Source organism: Colletotrichum godetiae (assembly GCF_030913485.1).
Source record: "Colletotrichum godetiae strain CBS 193.32 chromosome Unknown BDP55scaffold_6, whole genome shotgun sequence".
NCBI classification, from domain to species: Eukaryota; Fungi; Ascomycota; class Sordariomycetes; order Glomerellales; family Glomerellaceae; genus Colletotrichum; species Colletotrichum godetiae.
In genome coordinates, this window is record NW_026851254.1 from 769,594 (window position 1) to 785,175 (window position 15,582).

Below are 15,582 nucleotides of genomic sequence, written 5' to 3' on the forward strand. Positions count from 1 at the left end.
CGCTTTCTTACTGACCAGTCCTTCGCAGCTCACTGGGCCGGCTTTGCTGAAGTTTTCACGGATTTTGTAAACTGCCAAAAATTCGATATCTCAGCCTGGTTCTAGTGGGAAGTTGAGCAGGAGTTTTCAAATCTGGCAAGATTATAGAAGGGAGGAGAATATTTGAATTTTACGACCAACGCTCAGTAAGTAGTTGCAAACCTCAATTTTTGGTCAGGGGTCCATGCTCATATAAGCCAAGCATAGCAGGTCAACGTGCTGTGAAGATGTACAACCTTTCTTGCGTTGACGGCCATCGGTTCGGCGATGTCTATGTTCTCGACATTCAGCGACTTAGCGCTGGCCTGTCCGCCATCTCATCAGATCAGAAACTCAGCCTTTTCGATCCCGCACGAGTTGGCCAGGGCCCCGTCAAGTCTTACCAGACGAACCACGGCAATCTGACATGCCTCAAGACCTTTGACTGGCAAAATTCTGTTGTCTGCACGGCGGGAGAAAATGGAGAAGTCTCGGTCTGGGATATGAGGGAAGGGTCAAAGCCGCAAGTCGCCCATTTTGCGGGTATGTTTTCTCACTCAGAGAAGGCCTGAAACATTCAATGAATTCCGCTAACACGACGTTCAGCTACTCAATCACCCATTCTATCTATGGCTTGTGATCCTAGAAGCAACACGATAGCACTGGGTACGGAGTTTCAAAACCACATGGCATCCGTCCTACTCTGGTAAGTATTCCTCGGGTCACGACAACACACTGCTCGATTATTCGGGACCCCTGACACCTTCTATAGGGACATCAGAGCCGGTCCGAAGCAGAGACTCCAGTACGACGAAGTCCACAGCGACGACGTCACAGAACTCCGCTTCCACCCTTCGGAACCGCACATTCTCCTTTCGGGATCGACCGACGGCCTTGTCAATGTCTACGACACACGCATCTCCGACGAAGACGAGGTTGTCGTCCAGACGTTGAACCAGGGCTCTGTCCACCACGCCTCTTTCCTCAGCAATACAGAGGTCTACGTGCTGACACACGACGAGAAGCTGGCCGTGTACAGCGTCGCCGAAGACTGCGGATCTGGCGCGGCTCTGGTCGACTTTGGTGACGCGAGAGAGACACTGGGTTGCCAGTACATTGCCAATATGACAACCAAGGTTGACGGTAGCGGTGCTATCGTCGGTGCCGGCTCACAAGAGTATGTTTTCTTCACTTGAGACTTGCGCCTTATGCCTGGGAGCGTGACTAACAAGTGGAATAGCCGTCAAGTATTCGAGTTGGTGCACCTATCCCGCACAGCCGAAGGCAGCTGGGGTTTCGACAGGGCGAACAGCGTCGGCCTGCCGGGAGGCCACGGCGAAGAGATCATTCGGTCGTTCTGCTTCTACGATGACGAACAAGTCGTCTTCACTGCTGGAGAGGACGGTAATATCAAGGCGTGGAGGCCCACATAGGTCAGAAAATAGAAGAAAGCAAAAGTTTGAAAAACTTAAGAACGAAAGTGAGATGTTTTCACGGCTATGCTGCTCAATGCGTCTGGGTATCATCGTCTCTCCCCTTTTCGTGGTGCCATACCAAACCATGTCCCCCTTTAGCCGTACTTGTCGTGCTTCCCCTTGACCTTCAACATCAACAATTGCTCGTGGTAGTCGCCCTCTCTTCTCGCCCTCTTCAACTTCCTGACTTCGTCGTCCTCGAGCCTGCGTCCCACGGCTTGTTCGAGCTCCTTGCGACTGATCTTTTCCTTTGCCTTTTCTTCCTTATTCGCCTTGAGCCGCGGCTTGAATCTCGCCTGCATCCTGATACGCCATGTGGTGTTGAACGTGATGGACTCTTCGTCGCCCCTGACTTCTGAGGTGGTGACGTTGGGTCTCGGTGGCTTGACGGAGAGGAAGGTATCGCGTAGTGTCTGGAGTTGGAATGTGCCAGGAGTATCCGCCGTTGCAATGACATTGAAAGATTCTAGTGGTGAGACAGCCACCGATGTCGCTGATAATACGCCATTCTTGTCGCATCCAAGATATCTGTGGCAAGTCAGCACATGGCTCTCGTCAACAACATTCTGTAGCTAGCACTTACTGCCCATGATGGCCCTTGAATCTGAATTGCTCCGTCCCTGTAATCCTATTCGCAACCCACACCTGTCGCACATCATGCGGCTCAGCCGTAGACGGGTTGCCCTCGACGATATTCTCGATCCCGAGCGTGAATATCTTGCCCACGGCATCGCACGCCAAGGCAGTAGGGGGTTCCGTCGGCAAGACGAACATGACGGGCCCGACAACGTCCGTCACGGCATCGGCAGACACCCAGCTATCGTCGTCATCGTCCGCGTTCGCCGTCGACGCGGAAGCCCCGCCGGTGCGAGCGACCTCCCCGCCTTGTGTGTCGCGGTCCTGGGCCTCGGCTTCCGCGCGCTTTCTCTTCTTGGGCTTCTTGTCGCCCTTGAAGGACAGGGGCTTGACCATCTCGCGTTGTATCGCCCGTGTTTCGTATTCCCCCCTCACTCGCGGGGTTCGATAGGGAAGGTGAAATTGCGTTATCTTTGTTGCGGTCTTCGGCGATAACCGGTGGGCTCTTCTGGCGGCCTAGGAGTGTGCTCGAGCTTTGGAGATGTGGAAATGGTGATGAGTAGAGTTCGAGGGGACGTTTGGACGTTGTGATTACATAAGGAGCTATCTGTGCCCCTCCCCCACCTTTTAGGTACCGACCCGGCAGGTGGTATCGCGGAAGCTTGTCGATGAGCCTACGATCTGACTGGATTCCTTCTCGTTTCATTCGTTGCTACCTTTTTAAACTTCTACAACCCAGATAAACACCATGGTTCAGATCGCACAACCGGTTGTTGTGTCTCTCAACGACCTTAAGGAGGGTGAGTTCCACAAATCAGGATCGTGGAGCGGAACGGGCAGCAGCTTACATGTGAAATTTACATCATAGGCAACATCCCCTTCGAGACCCTGAAGGAGGCCTTTGGGCCCGAATCTCTGGGAATCCTGGTGGTTAAGGACGTGCCGCCCGAATTCACTCATTTAAGACATCAGACCTTATCTTATGTATCCTACTTGGGCAACCTCAGTGAAGAGGAGCTGAGTACGATACAAATTGCTGCCCGTCTGCCCACCCCTGCTTACATATGAGCAGTCAAGCTTGAGAATGAAAAGGCCAAATACCTGACGGGCTGGTCCCTGGGTAAAGAGACACTGAAGAATGGCCAAGTTGACACATTCAAGGGCTCATACTATGCCAACTGCGCATTCTATGTTGACGCAACTCTCGACTGTGCCAAGCCGACGGCCAAATTCAACCAGAATAACTTTCCCGAGTACCTCTCGCCTAACATTTGGCCTTCACAAGACGTCCTCCCTGGGTTCAAGCCAAGCGTGGAGAGCCTCTGCCGAATCATCATCGATACAGCCGTCTTAGTAGCCCGAGCATGCGACAGATTTGCCGAGTCCGAGATCCCAGGATATTCGAAAGGGTATCTTGAACATGTTGTTAGTACATCGAACACGACCAAAGCGCGCCTCCTGCACTATTATCCTCAGACGAAAGAAGCTCTTGCGAAGATTGGTGCAGCAGACGACGACTGGTAAGCCGTTGGGTTGAAGACCGCCTTGAGAAGTTAACTGACACACAAAAGGTGCTCGAGACACAAAGATCATGGGTAAGTGCCCCTCTCAGCGTTGAAGTTGTTAGTGCTAACCCACTCGGTAGATGTCTAACTGGCCTAACGTCTGCCATGTTCATCGACGAAAAGGAAACTTCTACCGCGGTACCTGAAGCCACGAATAACGCTTCGGCAAGCCTACCACCCCTGGCAGAGCTGGAAGCGTCTCCCGATCCGTCGGCAGGGCTGTACATTGAATCGCGGAGCGGAGAGACGGTACAGGTCAAGATACCGCGGGATTGTATCGCTTTCCAGACTGGCGAAGCTCTGGAGCGTATTACGGGCGGCAAATTCAAGGCAGTGCCGCACTTTGTGAGGGGGGTCAGGGCAGCGGTGAGTGACGGACGCGTTGCGCGTAACACGTTGGCCGTCTTCACTCAGCCAAACCTCGGCGAGGAGGTGGACATTGAGCAACACATAACGTTTGGCGAGTTTGCGCGGGGCATCGTGGCCAAGAATACTGTATCATGAGAGTATCGTAGTTCCGTTGACGAGGGCATAAATGAAGGGCCGTGTCCAAGGTCAAAGTCGGCTTGTTGCGTTGCTCCGTTGTGTGTGACTAGTCGTCAAGTGAAGCCGACCCCGAGGTTGAATTTGTCAAGATTGTTCGGGGCCACACGGTGGGGCACCCGACAGCAGGGGCCCGGCCGGTAGTCCCGGAGCTCGGTACTTGGTGTTAAAGGGGACCAGTCTATACTCCGAAAGGCAGCTCGGAGCCGTAGCTGAATATTCCAAATCATCAATTTTGGAGGACTAGAGAACTAGCCTGGCCGAGGCCCAAGAGACGCAGAAACATGGCGCATGAAATCTCAATAATTGCGTGATGCTAATGGTGAGTTTTGAGGTTGCTCAGTCAGCAAAGCTTTTCGTGCGCTTGCATCATGATTGCAAAACCTCACCGTCTGGCAGCGAATCTGTGGACAAGGAGCTCTATCAACACCCGGAAGCTACCCCGCCCCCACCGCCTGCTCCAATGGGGACCTTTCGTCACCACTCGCTCTCTGAGGTAAGGTAAGTTACGGATACTGCTGCTGGGCCACTTGCATCGCAGAACCTCCAGACAAAGCTCCATGAAGCTCCCCTCGAATGTCTTATTAAACCTGACTCGACGCCCAATCTTTGCGTCGTCTCTACTCTCACCCATCTCATCTTCAAATCCGACGATAGTACTCACCAGCAGAAACACTGCCCACCTCCAACGCAAATTAAGCACCACCATCACATCTCGTTTCCGCTACACATCACCAACAATGGCCGTACCACCCAAATTCGCAGCTCACAAGCTCACCTTTGGAGCGGAACCCAAGCCCTCCACCGACGGCGTCCCCTCGCAGCCGCACACCATCGAGCTCTACCTCGACTACGTCTGCCCCTACTCAGCCAAGCAGTTCAACACCTTTTACAACGCCGTCGTGCCCGCCATTCGCGCCAACGCGACCTGGGCCGCCAACCTCGAGGTCATCTTCCGCCAGCAGGTTCAGCCCTGGCACCCCTCGAGCACCCTCGTCCACGAGTCCGCCGTGGCCGTCGTCAAAGTCGCGCCCGCCAAGTTCTGGGCGTACAGCGACGCCCTCTTCAAGGCGCAAAAGGACTACTTTGACGCCAACGTCGTCAACGAGCCGCGCAACGAGACGTACAAGCGCCTCGCCAAGCTCGCGGGGTCCGTGGGCGTCGACGAGAAGGCGGTGCTGGACCTGCTCGTCGTCTCGGACAAGCCCGACGCCGAGGGCGCGCTCAACGTCGGCAACGGCGTGACCAACGACTTCAAGGTGCTCATCAAGCTCGCGCGGTTGACGGGCGTGCACGTCAGCCCCACGGTGCTGTTTGACGGGTACCCCAACAACGAGATCAGCTCCGGCTGGACGCTTGATCAGTGGAAGGAGTGGCTTCAGAAGAACATTGTCTGACTTGAGGGACGGCGGGGATCGGCGCGGGATCACAGACTTTGAGTCGATGAGATGTTGGTGCTCTATTAGCTGAGGCAAGGAAGTTGGCAGGGTCTTATCGGATTCTCATGTTAGCGGTCTTCTGTCACGTCAACCATTCAACCCAGCATAGCCAGCTCGTTTCTGGGAGTAAATCATATAAAAAGAACCATAACAAAGGCCAATGCCAGCTCGCGACCATCAATGGTTAACCTCTTCATAAGTTTCGGCGATGATGGAATGTTGTCCACCATCCGGGCGCTGGATACCAATTAAGTCAAGTCGCGTCGCGTGGGGAAAAATTAATTGATATCGGTTAGATGCGTGCAGTGACCTCATCCGCCGCCGCATCTCATCTCATCCCATCAACCACTCACTCTCCCTAACCCACCCAACAAAGCGCCCTCTCACTCGAACCCCATCCCAATTCATCGGGCAACTTCATAATGTCCCTCCTGCGGCTCGCCTTCATACGGCAGCCTCCGCAAGCGATACGAATCCTCCCCACGCTACGCCAATGCGCTCTCCGCCCAACCCTCCGGAAATCTCTTCAGAACCAGCAATGTAGCCTGAGACGGCCCTTTGCCTCCGCACCACCACCACCGCCGACCACCGGTCCCCGGGCCACCGTCACCACGCCACCGAACCCGACCTCGGCCGGCGCCGGAGGCTCTGCCGGTCGGGCCGGGAACCCACGTGAGTAGTAGACCTCCGTCCCGAGTCTATCTGTAGTTACTTATGGACCGGGACAATTCATCTTCTCATCCGCTGTGCTGCGAAAGAGGGCTAACGATTCCCTTCCAGAACTGCCTGAGCGACTTCTCATCTACCACGCCGGCACCGGCCGGACGGCCTTTTTGGCCTTTTGGAAGATCACCACCGTCTTCTCATGCGTCTTCTTCTGCTTCGTAGCTGCCCCTAGCTACGTCCGCGCCGAAGACAGGACGCTCATCGAGGCAGCGGGATGTAAGTTTTTACTCCTATACACCTGTTTACGGCAATCTCATCTCACGATTTCCTGCCCTCCTCCTCCTCCTCCTCCTCCTCCTCCTCCTCCTCCTCCGTTACGCACAATCACGGCACAGCACCAGTCTCTCCGAATCCTCATACATCTAGACAAACCATGAAACTCGTCGCGCACTCACTAACACCCACCGCCCTCCCAGTGGCCGCCTGCGGCATAATCCCCTTCCTCTTCATATCCTACACCTCAGCCCCCTTCGTAACCTTCATCTACCTCCGCCTTCCCCCTTACGCGCGCCAATCCCGCGCCCTCCTAGAACGCTATGTCCGCACCCTCCCGCCCACGGCCCAGCTCGAGATCGGCACAATGGGCCTCGTCACCCGTCCCCGGCTCACGGCCGTCACGGCCGCCGAGCTCCGCCCCGTGGCCGCGGACAGCGGTCCCTTGGCCACGCGCCTCGGCATCGTCACGCATACCAAGGACGTCTCGGCGCTGATGGCGAAGCGGAGGTGGTATCACTATCGTCCTGTTGGCCAGTTTGGTATCAATACGGGCGTTGAGGCCAGCGGAAAGAAGAGCGGCGGCAAGGGCGCTAGTTACGGCGTCAAGGATGGATGGGTGTGGAATATTGTGCGCGAGTCGCTGGGTAAGCGCAAGTGAAGGGCGAAAGAGGGCACATTTTGCCAAGCGTGTTCCACCATGTATTCGAGACTCTCAAGTCAGGGTGAGAGGGATGCCGGTCAGGGAGGAGACGGCAGCACTGTACGATTCAAGCATGTTCAAGAGAAGGCGAAAGTGTATCCGTACGTGTGTTCAGTACATCGTTCGTTACGTTGGCTAGAGGTGGTATGAGGAGGAGCTCTTTACGAGTGAGAGGGCGTGTAGTCGGAAGCCTGCGGGAATTCCGGCCTTCAAATCGCGTGCGCGCGGCAAGTATCCCGTTCGAGATAGAAGTCGAATTGTATACTATCAAAAAGTGACAGATGATACCTCCCCCCTCTCCTTCCCTGACGCGGATGCACTGCCACTAGTCATTCAGATTTTGCCACGGCCCAATATCTGCGGATTCGAGTCAAGAGAGTCGAGACTCAAGAAGAGCTATTTTGGACACCCGCTGGATCCAACGGGAACGGTGGGATCGAGCCATACTAGCATATCCATAACGTCGTGGAGGTATTTGTACTTACCCATATAAGAGGCGAAAAAAAAAAAAAAAAAAAAAAGAGAAGACGTGGTCTAGGTTGAACCATGTTCCGGGAGGCAATCGCCATCGCCATCACTTCTGGAGCCCCGTTTTTTCGCCGCTGACAACCTCGGTACGTCCAAGTGCCCTGCTGTATACGGATACATTCTTGACCCCTTCAACTGTGGCCCAAACCAGGGCTTTTCTCATGTAGAGTGTAAAAAGTTGGTTGTTGGAAACATCAAGGAGAGAGGTCACGGTTATGGAAAAAGGGTCTAGAACCAACAGAACCCAAGGCTAATAACGAAAGCGAGCTGACTCTGCGTCTGCCGGGGCCACAATTCAGCCCCAAAGCCCCATTTCCAGCCGTCACCACCACCACCACCACCACCACCACCACCAGGAAACTCACAGAGAGGAACCCGTCCACACACCATCAGTACGTTGGCTTCCCCATCCTCGGCCACCTCCGTCCGTCCGTCGCCGTCGCCGTCACCCGCCGCCGTTAAACGGCCTCCGTTCCTGTATCTCACCACACCCATTCACATCCGGGCGCCGAGTAAAACCCCGAAATATTTCACTAAACTCCGAAGTCATCCCATCTTTACACGGTCCCTTTCTCACACCCCCTCCTCTATGTTGATGCCAGTGGGAGGATAGCCAGTACGTTGACGAGTTTGCCGATGCCTACGGCTATCACTACTGTGTACTATACCTCTCAGAGAAACAACAACCTTGCTTCATTCACACTTTCTAAACCCGGCATCCGGCAGCTGCATCCGACCCTATCATTGCTCATAAAGACAATGAAAAGGTTCAGAATTGAGGAAAGCGCATAATGATTACCTATCGTGCCGATGTAGGTACTCGGAGCCCGGGGGGTGGTGGTGGTGTTGACGTCCGGGTAGTCACGAATCTACCCGTAGAGCAAATCGGGACTCAATAGTAGAGATGAAATTGCATCTACGTGCCTCGTAGGTTAATTGCGAAGCAGTACGTATCCTACCATTATGTTTGTGTCATGTTTCGCAAGTCCACGAGGGAAGGGAGGGGCAACATCCTTTTTTAAAGTCCGAAACAAGAGACACACGTCGAGATGCAGGTATGCATCCTTTTCCCAAACTTCACCGTCGGCCACCCCGAGAAACCTCCCCCCCATCTGGAGGCCTTTTTTTTTTCCAGTCCCAAGTTGCCTAACAAGACAAGAAAGTATGAAAAGCAGTAACATTGTAATGGGACGAAGAAGAAAAGCGGGGAACCCCCCCGTTAGTTTGGTGTGAGAATCCCCCCCCCAAATGACCACCAAGAAAAAAGATGCGATGAAAATGGAAGCAAGATTCGAGTCTATTGGACCAGCATGTCCCAGATCACCACAGATGGCATACATGTGGGAAAGGAAACCACCATAATCCTGGAATGTCCTACTTTTCCCCCCCCTCTTCATCCATCCAAGTCCCATTACCTTAACCCCCTCCCTTTCCTTTGGGATTCAACCCCTCATCCTGCACGCCACGCATATTCTTGTGTCAACTCGCCCACGCAACTCACACTCTGTCGGCGATACAGGGACCCGGTCTGACCGTTGGCCTAGCTGAAGAGAGAGGGGTGACGAGGACGTCGGGTATGTAAAAGGTACGTAGGTATTCGTAGTCGACCATCGTCGCAAAAACATTAGGAAACGTGCCAAATGCCAAACTCTAAAGGCGACCTCCCACGAAACAACGTCACTCGGCCCAAGTACAGACAGAGTAAGGGCTGTAAGGAAACTCTCACACTCTGTCGTACTGCCTACCTTCTGTATGGCAGAGGGCACAATCTCCAACATCTCCAACATCTCTCCTCTCCCCCGCCGCCGAACCCATCACTTTGGAGAATTCTCGAGACCCCGACCCGAACCGACCTGGTCCCAGCTACGAAACACGAGGCATAGATACCCATGCCAGCGCGGTCCCAGCGAAACCCAGTTGCCCAGCTTCTCGCCGATCAGAGTATTATTGTACACACTACACGTACAGACCCATGCGAGTGTCTCTCCAAAAGACTCTCCAACTGCTTTGTGAACTTCACCGTCTCATTCCCTGTTCCCCGATCGTCAACGAGTGACGAACATGGACTGTTCTCGACCCTGCCCATCACTTTTTGCTTTGTCAATTTTAACCTTTTTTTTTTTTTCCCTCCTGCAAACCCCCGTACCTACTCTGTAGTCTGTACACGCCGCCTACCAACCCACCCCCCTACGGCAATCGTCCGCCCAATGCTACCAACGAGGGTTCACGGCAAACCACAGCGGCAATCGTCATCATTCTGAAGCGGAAGTGAAGCAGAAGCAGAAGAAGACGACGACAGAAGACGAGAGAAGAAGCTAAATTATGCGGTTTCGTAAGTCAGTGATGTAAGCCTGTGACTGAAAGGTAAGATTTCACCAAATTATCAAGTTCCAACAAATGCACCTCCCTCCCATGGGCACTGGCTCAAGGGGTTCCCCCATTGAATGTCATTGCTCCTCCTTTCCCCCTCCCCACACTTTCATTTCGCCGATCAAGAGTCTCGAAACTACTGTGCTATTCCGAATAGCCCGACATCCGACTCCCGGCTTCCGCGCCGTTTCGCTGTTCATGATCTCCCGTCCCGCGGATGCGGCGTGGCCCATACGGAGCGGAATAGCCGACACCTTTGAGGTAAATATTTTATTTTTATTTTTTTACGGTGTCGTAAGGCGGGCGGCTGAGTGGGATAAAACGTGGCAGTCGTAAGTAACCGTATAAGCGAAGTCCAGACGTACGTAGATATACTAGCCGCCTCAAAAGAACAAAAACACGAACGCTTGTGCCGACCCCCGAGACATACCTACCTTAAACTCACCTTGAGGCTTGAACCTGTCGGTCAGCCCGTTTGCCCCGTCAAGGCTCAACGTTGTTTCCAATGTATGTTCCCTTCTTTTTCGGCCTTCTGATAACCTAGGGGTGTGGGGTGTATGGTGGAAGGGGACAACGTCTTTTTTTGCCTGTGCCTGTGCATGCATAGCTCGTCCGCGCTCGCTCGAAGTTGAGACCATCTGCTTATGCAAAGTCTCTTTGGGGGGGAGTCTTCTCAACTTGCGGCTGAATGAACCCTGTGAACATGCCAACATCAGATGCCGTGGCCAATCAACTCGCCCGATGGCGAGACTTTGCGACCGCTTTGGGGACTTCCCGGTAGGAGCTCGCCTCGAGCACCACACACACACACACACACACACACACATACACACCCCCAGATCTAACCCATTGTCAACTCCCTTCCCACACCCTCCAAACGTCTTACTCCTTGCTTGCCAAGCAAACGATGCAGCGAATGCCCGTTTCCGCGGGTTGCCTCTGGTGTTGCCGGCGTGGTCTTCACTTCACTGTGCTAGGTTGACTGAACTTGTATGCGCGCGCAGGATGGTATCATGTCCGTATTGATCGGTCCAAGTCAATGAAAACAACGAAACTTCTCTCTCTCCCTCTCTCTCTCCTCTTACAGTTACTTTTTTGGGCCTTTTCCACCAACATGATAGTGAGCAAACAGGACTCCTCATTCGCAATGCCAAGATGCGCGCCGTCTCCGTACGCCGAGCCGAAATGGGCCGCGTCAGTGGCTCCTTCGTAAGGCAACATGCCAAACATAGTAATACAGTCCAGAAATACAGACCGGGACACCACTTCGCCAAGCTCCTCTCCCTCTCTTTCCTCGCACCGTCCCGAAAAAACAAAAGCCTCTTGGGAGCCCCATTCCCGGTTGGGGGCCATGCTTCCGAAGGGGCATGAGTGACGCCGGCGCCCGACATGGATCTTCCGTTGTGTTCCCTCCTCCTCATTTTCATCGTAATCGTGTACATGTATTTCGTCGCGAGAATAAAGCGTGTATGAGGCGAACAAGGACCGTATAAAGCGAAAATCCAAGATATGTACGTGAATCGCTGTAGCTTAAAGGGGCACCTATTCGTCGGTCCAATCGTGGAGGCACCCCGTAAGCTGGCGAATTTTGTCATGAACCGGTAGCCTGTCGTCGCTATACCAAAGGTGTAAAACATCTCGCAGATGTTGCCGACAAGAAAGGTTAGGTAGCTTTGCAAAATCAATTTGGAAACGGCTCATCGCCGTTTCATCATAGGACCACTACTGCCATCGTAATCCCAGCCCCGCTTGAGACCGCCTTCGTAGACGCTCGCCACGGACTCCTGCCACATCGCCGGCGAGACAAAAGTCTGCACGGGAGCTGCAGAGTACTGTTGCGGCATCTGTTGAGAGACCACTGGGAGAGTAGCATTGACAGCCTGAATGTCTTGGAGAGACGGGGCTTCGGGTGCACCTGAAGACGGAGAAACACTAAGCGAATTGGACTGGGGAGGCAGCGTCGAAGGCTGTGGTTGGACCTGAGGCGTACCGAAAGACGTGTTCCATTGTCTGTAGACCTGGATTAGCGGATGGCTCATTTTGAAGGAGGATGATTGTCGACCAATGACTTACTCAAAAATACGTGCGGGATTCCAGGCCGGCGCATCCGACAACGACATTGTTTGCTGCATTCCCGGCGCTTGGGAACCTTGGCTTGCCATCATGACGAGTGACTGTATAGCAGGCGAGTCACTCTTGGTATCCACAGGTCCGGCAGAAATAGGAGGTGTAATGGGGTGGCTGGTATAACTGACTTGGGAGTGTTGAAGGTTCTGCGTGTCCAACTGGTGGTCCAAGGAAGCAGTGCGTGCCATGCCCGGCCTGTAACCTCTGGGAGGACTGGAATGGTTGGATGATTGGGGACTGCCGTAAGGGAAGCTGGGTTTAAGGACAAAGGGTTTCCTGACGTTAGCAGAGAACGCTTCGCGCACCGCGTCGACCTGCTTCTGTAGGTCGGCCATCGGCCAAACCGACATGACCCTTTCGAGAACCCGCATGTGCCGTGTGAAAAACTCTCTCGCATCAGTATTCAGATCAGGATCTGGAGATACGACAGCCACCTGTGCACCATAAAAGTTAGAGAGCTAATAACGGGGAAACGCAGATCATGACCCACCAGATGGAGCACAATACAACACAGTCCGCAATAGACAGTGAAGCTGAACCCACGAAGCATGCACTGCAGTCCAGGAAATCCGAACGAATTCAAGACCGCCTCCTGGAGCCGACATAGGGCCTTGGCAGAAGAATAGCAGATCATCATGTGCTGCTTCCACTGTCCATCCTGCGCGTTGGGGTCCAGGAAATTCAGCTGCGGTCGGTGAAGCAGAATCAGGGTGAGATAGTAGTAGGAGTGCAAGTTGCCGATGTAAGGTGACGAAAGCCATGGTGGCGAGCCATCGGGTGGGAAAGTAACCGACAAATCCGCTGGAAGGTCGTTCAACCAGGCATTCAAGGCCGGATTGAGCTGTACAAACTCGGGGTCGACACCCCAATCCTTCGTCTTCTTCTTCTTGAGATGGCCATAGGCCGTGTTCATGCGGCTGACATTGCGGACAATCCGTGCGAAATAGGTGAAGTTGCGCGTGATGTGGTACTCAGAGTCGTCGCCACCAGGAATTGGACGCGGGACGCTGAAATCGATGGAATCCAGCTCCACGGCGAGATCAGTCCGGCCTAAATGAATCAGCATGTTGCGACCAAAAGTCGAGGAAGATCGAGTACTAACCTTGAGGAGAACCAATCATGGTTTCACACACGAAGATAGACTGCCAAATTCGGCTCTTCATCTGGCAATCGAGAGGAGAAGAGCCACATGGCCTTCCTGCTTGATGATCCGCGTAGTGCTCGTCCAGACCGAGATCCTTGCCCATTTGAACGCACTGCACAATCGTCATCCACGAGCGGTAGTAGTAACCACGCTTGGGTGCTGCCTCCCGAGCTTTCAAGATAAGCAGAAGGGCCTGTAGAGTGCTCAGTCTTGGTACGTCCATGAAAGAATCGGCGTGCTCTATGATAATTGTTAGCTATTGTCTACCCAATTGACGGATGCTTCCATACTTGTTGCCAGAGCGAGCCATTGCTGCCCTTGGGCAGGATCGTCGGCTAATCTTCCACCCATAGCGAAAAGAGCTTCGAGAATGAGAGGCGATACGGATTCTCTATTTGTGTTCCACTGGTGGTAGAAGACGCTTTTGCTGAGAACAGGCACATAGGGATGCACATGGCTGAAGAACAGATCGAAGTAGTGCATGACAGTCTCGTCATCCGGCATCAGTTCAGGCGGAATGCGGATCTTGAGGCCCGGTCCGGTGATGATTGGCGGAAGAGGAGTCTTGTACTCGTCGTCTTCAACGGCAGGCTCCTCATCATGCAGGAAAGAGGCCTTGTTCCTCAGATACGGTGCTGCGTTGCACGTCAGTAACTCTGCTACGTACGAAAAGCTACGAGAGAGGGCCTACCCGTTCCAGCTTCGTTAACCTTCAGAGAACCCAGAAGATCAGCGAGGTCTGATTGCTGGTACGAGCCATCATTGGAGTAGGTGTCGGGAGGAGAATCTGGACGTTGACTCTGCTGAAGAGGCGGCGTTGGGAACACATTTTGACCGGTGTAAGACTGTTCCATCATCGACGACGACGGAGAAACCGTGGTGTAGTGCATGTTATGTTGATGGACTTGCTGATCGGAGTAGTGGACAGGCGGGAAGACGTTGGGATCCGAATATGCGCCCTGTGCAGCATACATCGAAGGGTTGGGCTTCTGACCGCCGGCCATCATAGGCTGTTGCTGCATAGGAACTTGCTGGCGGAAGCTGTTCTGCAGTTGCGATGAGGCAGCAGCGAACTCATCCCCAACGGGCTCATAGGCGTCGCTAGAGGTGCCATCGTACTGGCCATTGGGGCGAACGCAATGGAGCTTGAGTCTGATACACGCCGAGCAGGGCCAGGTGTTCGTCGTGGCCGCGTCGCACTTGATCTTTCTTCTTCTGCATCCTTCACAAGCTCTCATCACTTGATTTCATCAGTTTAGCTAGACTGCACACATGGGTTGAGTCTTTTGTTCAAGGAAAAGTGAGCATACCCTTCAATCGTTTATGACGGTTGTGTTCATCAACGAATACATAATCTACAGAAAATCACATTTGGTTAGACGAGACGTTGTGGGCAGACCGAAGCGGAGGGCGGTAGAGATGGATGGCGAACTCTTTTGGGTTTCCCTTTGAGGGAACTGCTGCGGCGCGAAAGAGAAGCTGCCCATCTGGGAGCTCTGAGGCAAAATGCGCCTCACGGAAGGATCGTTTGACATCGTGAATTTGGACGTGGCGAGTCGATTTGTTGGTAGCGGTGAGGTCGTGGAAGTAGTCTCGAACGGAGAGCGGAGTCAAAGAAGCGGTTACATTCAAGCCGGTTGCTTGAGTTCTGGGTATTCGTAGCTGGCGACGACCGTCCCGACCTGGCCGCGCACTCGGCGGCTCTTTCTCTCTCTCTTTCTCTCTCTCTCTCGCTCGCTCGCTCGCTCTCACTCGTACGTTGAGTGAGTCCTTCAGTGCTGGGAATGTCGGCGACTAGACAGACGTGTCTTGTGCAAAAGACTTGTTGGAAGAGAGGAAGTTGTAGGAAAAGAAAGTACCAGAGGGGAGTTGTGTCTCGAATTTCTCTCTGGGAGCGCGCTGGGCTAGGAATTGTCCGGATTGGTGGGTGATGGTGAGGGGGGTACGCGGGAGAAGGTCAAGCCTTATTATGAATGGACGACAGGTCCCGGCGTGAGGCGTGAAGGGTTGACGTGGGTAGACCTAGACTGGGAGGCGACCGGGGTAAGGAACAAGATCTGGGCTGGGTACACACAGGCAGGGTCATATCACTGAGCTGCTGGGGCCCAGAGGAAACCGATGTTCGATGATGGATGCAACCAGGAGTCGATGGGGG

At 53.8% G+C, this 15,582-nt stretch overlaps 6 protein-coding genes across 6 annotated transcripts; 4 read left to right on the forward strand and 2 right to left on the reverse strand.

Annotated features, from left to right (window-relative positions):
* Positions 1-17: 17 nt before the first annotated feature.
* Positions 18-1,487, forward strand: BDP55DRAFT_650304 (WD domain-containing protein). Its single transcript, XM_060573975.1, has 5 exons — positions 18-185; positions 242-561; positions 625-724; positions 791-1,195; positions 1,259-1,487. The coding sequence occupies exons 2-5, from the start codon at positions 267-269 to the stop codon at positions 1,449-1,451; spliced, it is 993 nt and encodes a 330-aa protein (XP_060434032.1). The 5' UTR covers positions 18-185; positions 242-266; the 3' UTR covers positions 1,452-1,487.
* Positions 1,487-2,741, reverse strand: BDP55DRAFT_650305 (FRG1-like family-domain-containing protein). The gene is made up of 2 exons (XM_060573976.1): positions 2,077-2,741; positions 1,487-2,021 (listed from the first exon to the last, which is right to left on the reverse strand). Exons 1-2 carry the CDS (start codon positions 2,463-2,465, stop codon positions 1,589-1,591), a joined length of 822 nt encoding a protein of 273 aa, XP_060434033.1. The 5' UTR covers positions 2,466-2,741; the 3' UTR covers positions 1,487-1,588.
* A 76-nt stretch (positions 2,742-2,817) lies between these two features.
* BDP55DRAFT_543829 (uncharacterized protein) lies at positions 2,818-4,138 on the forward strand (the record flags this gene model as incomplete). Its single annotated transcript, XM_060568444.1, has 5 exons — positions 2,818-2,869; positions 2,938-3,090; positions 3,142-3,589; positions 3,641-3,664; positions 3,715-4,138. The coding sequence occupies 5 exons, from the start codon at positions 2,818-2,820 to the stop codon at positions 4,136-4,138; spliced, it is 1,101 nt and encodes a 366-aa protein (XP_060434034.1).
* A 779-nt stretch (positions 4,139-4,917) lies between these two features.
* On the forward strand, positions 4,918-5,574 carry BDP55DRAFT_544373 (uncharacterized protein; the record flags this gene model as incomplete). The annotated part of the gene is made up of 1 exon (XM_060568475.1): positions 4,918-5,574. The coding sequence occupies one exon, from the start codon at positions 4,918-4,920 to the stop codon at positions 5,572-5,574; it is 657 nt and encodes a 218-aa protein (XP_060434035.1).
* Positions 5,575-5,806: 232 nt separating this feature from the next.
* Positions 5,807-7,435, forward strand: BDP55DRAFT_345693 (uncharacterized protein). The gene is made up of 3 exons (XM_060566962.1): positions 5,807-6,288; positions 6,397-6,558; positions 6,759-7,435. The coding sequence occupies exons 1-3, from the start codon at positions 6,039-6,041 to the stop codon at positions 7,214-7,216; spliced, it is 870 nt and encodes a 289-aa protein (XP_060434036.1). The 5' UTR covers positions 5,807-6,038; the 3' UTR covers positions 7,217-7,435.
* A 4,418-nt stretch (positions 7,436-11,853) lies between these two features.
* On the reverse strand, positions 11,854-14,962 carry BDP55DRAFT_543968 (uncharacterized protein; the record flags this gene model as incomplete). The annotated part of the gene is made up of 8 exons (XM_060568451.1): positions 11,854-12,166; positions 12,230-12,717; positions 12,774-13,333; positions 13,386-13,667; positions 13,718-14,062; positions 14,119-14,667; positions 14,738-14,782; positions 14,860-14,962. 8 exons carry the CDS (start codon positions 14,960-14,962, stop codon positions 11,854-11,856), a joined length of 2,685 nt encoding a protein of 894 aa, XP_060434037.1.
* Between the last annotated feature and the right edge of the window lie 620 nt (positions 14,963-15,582).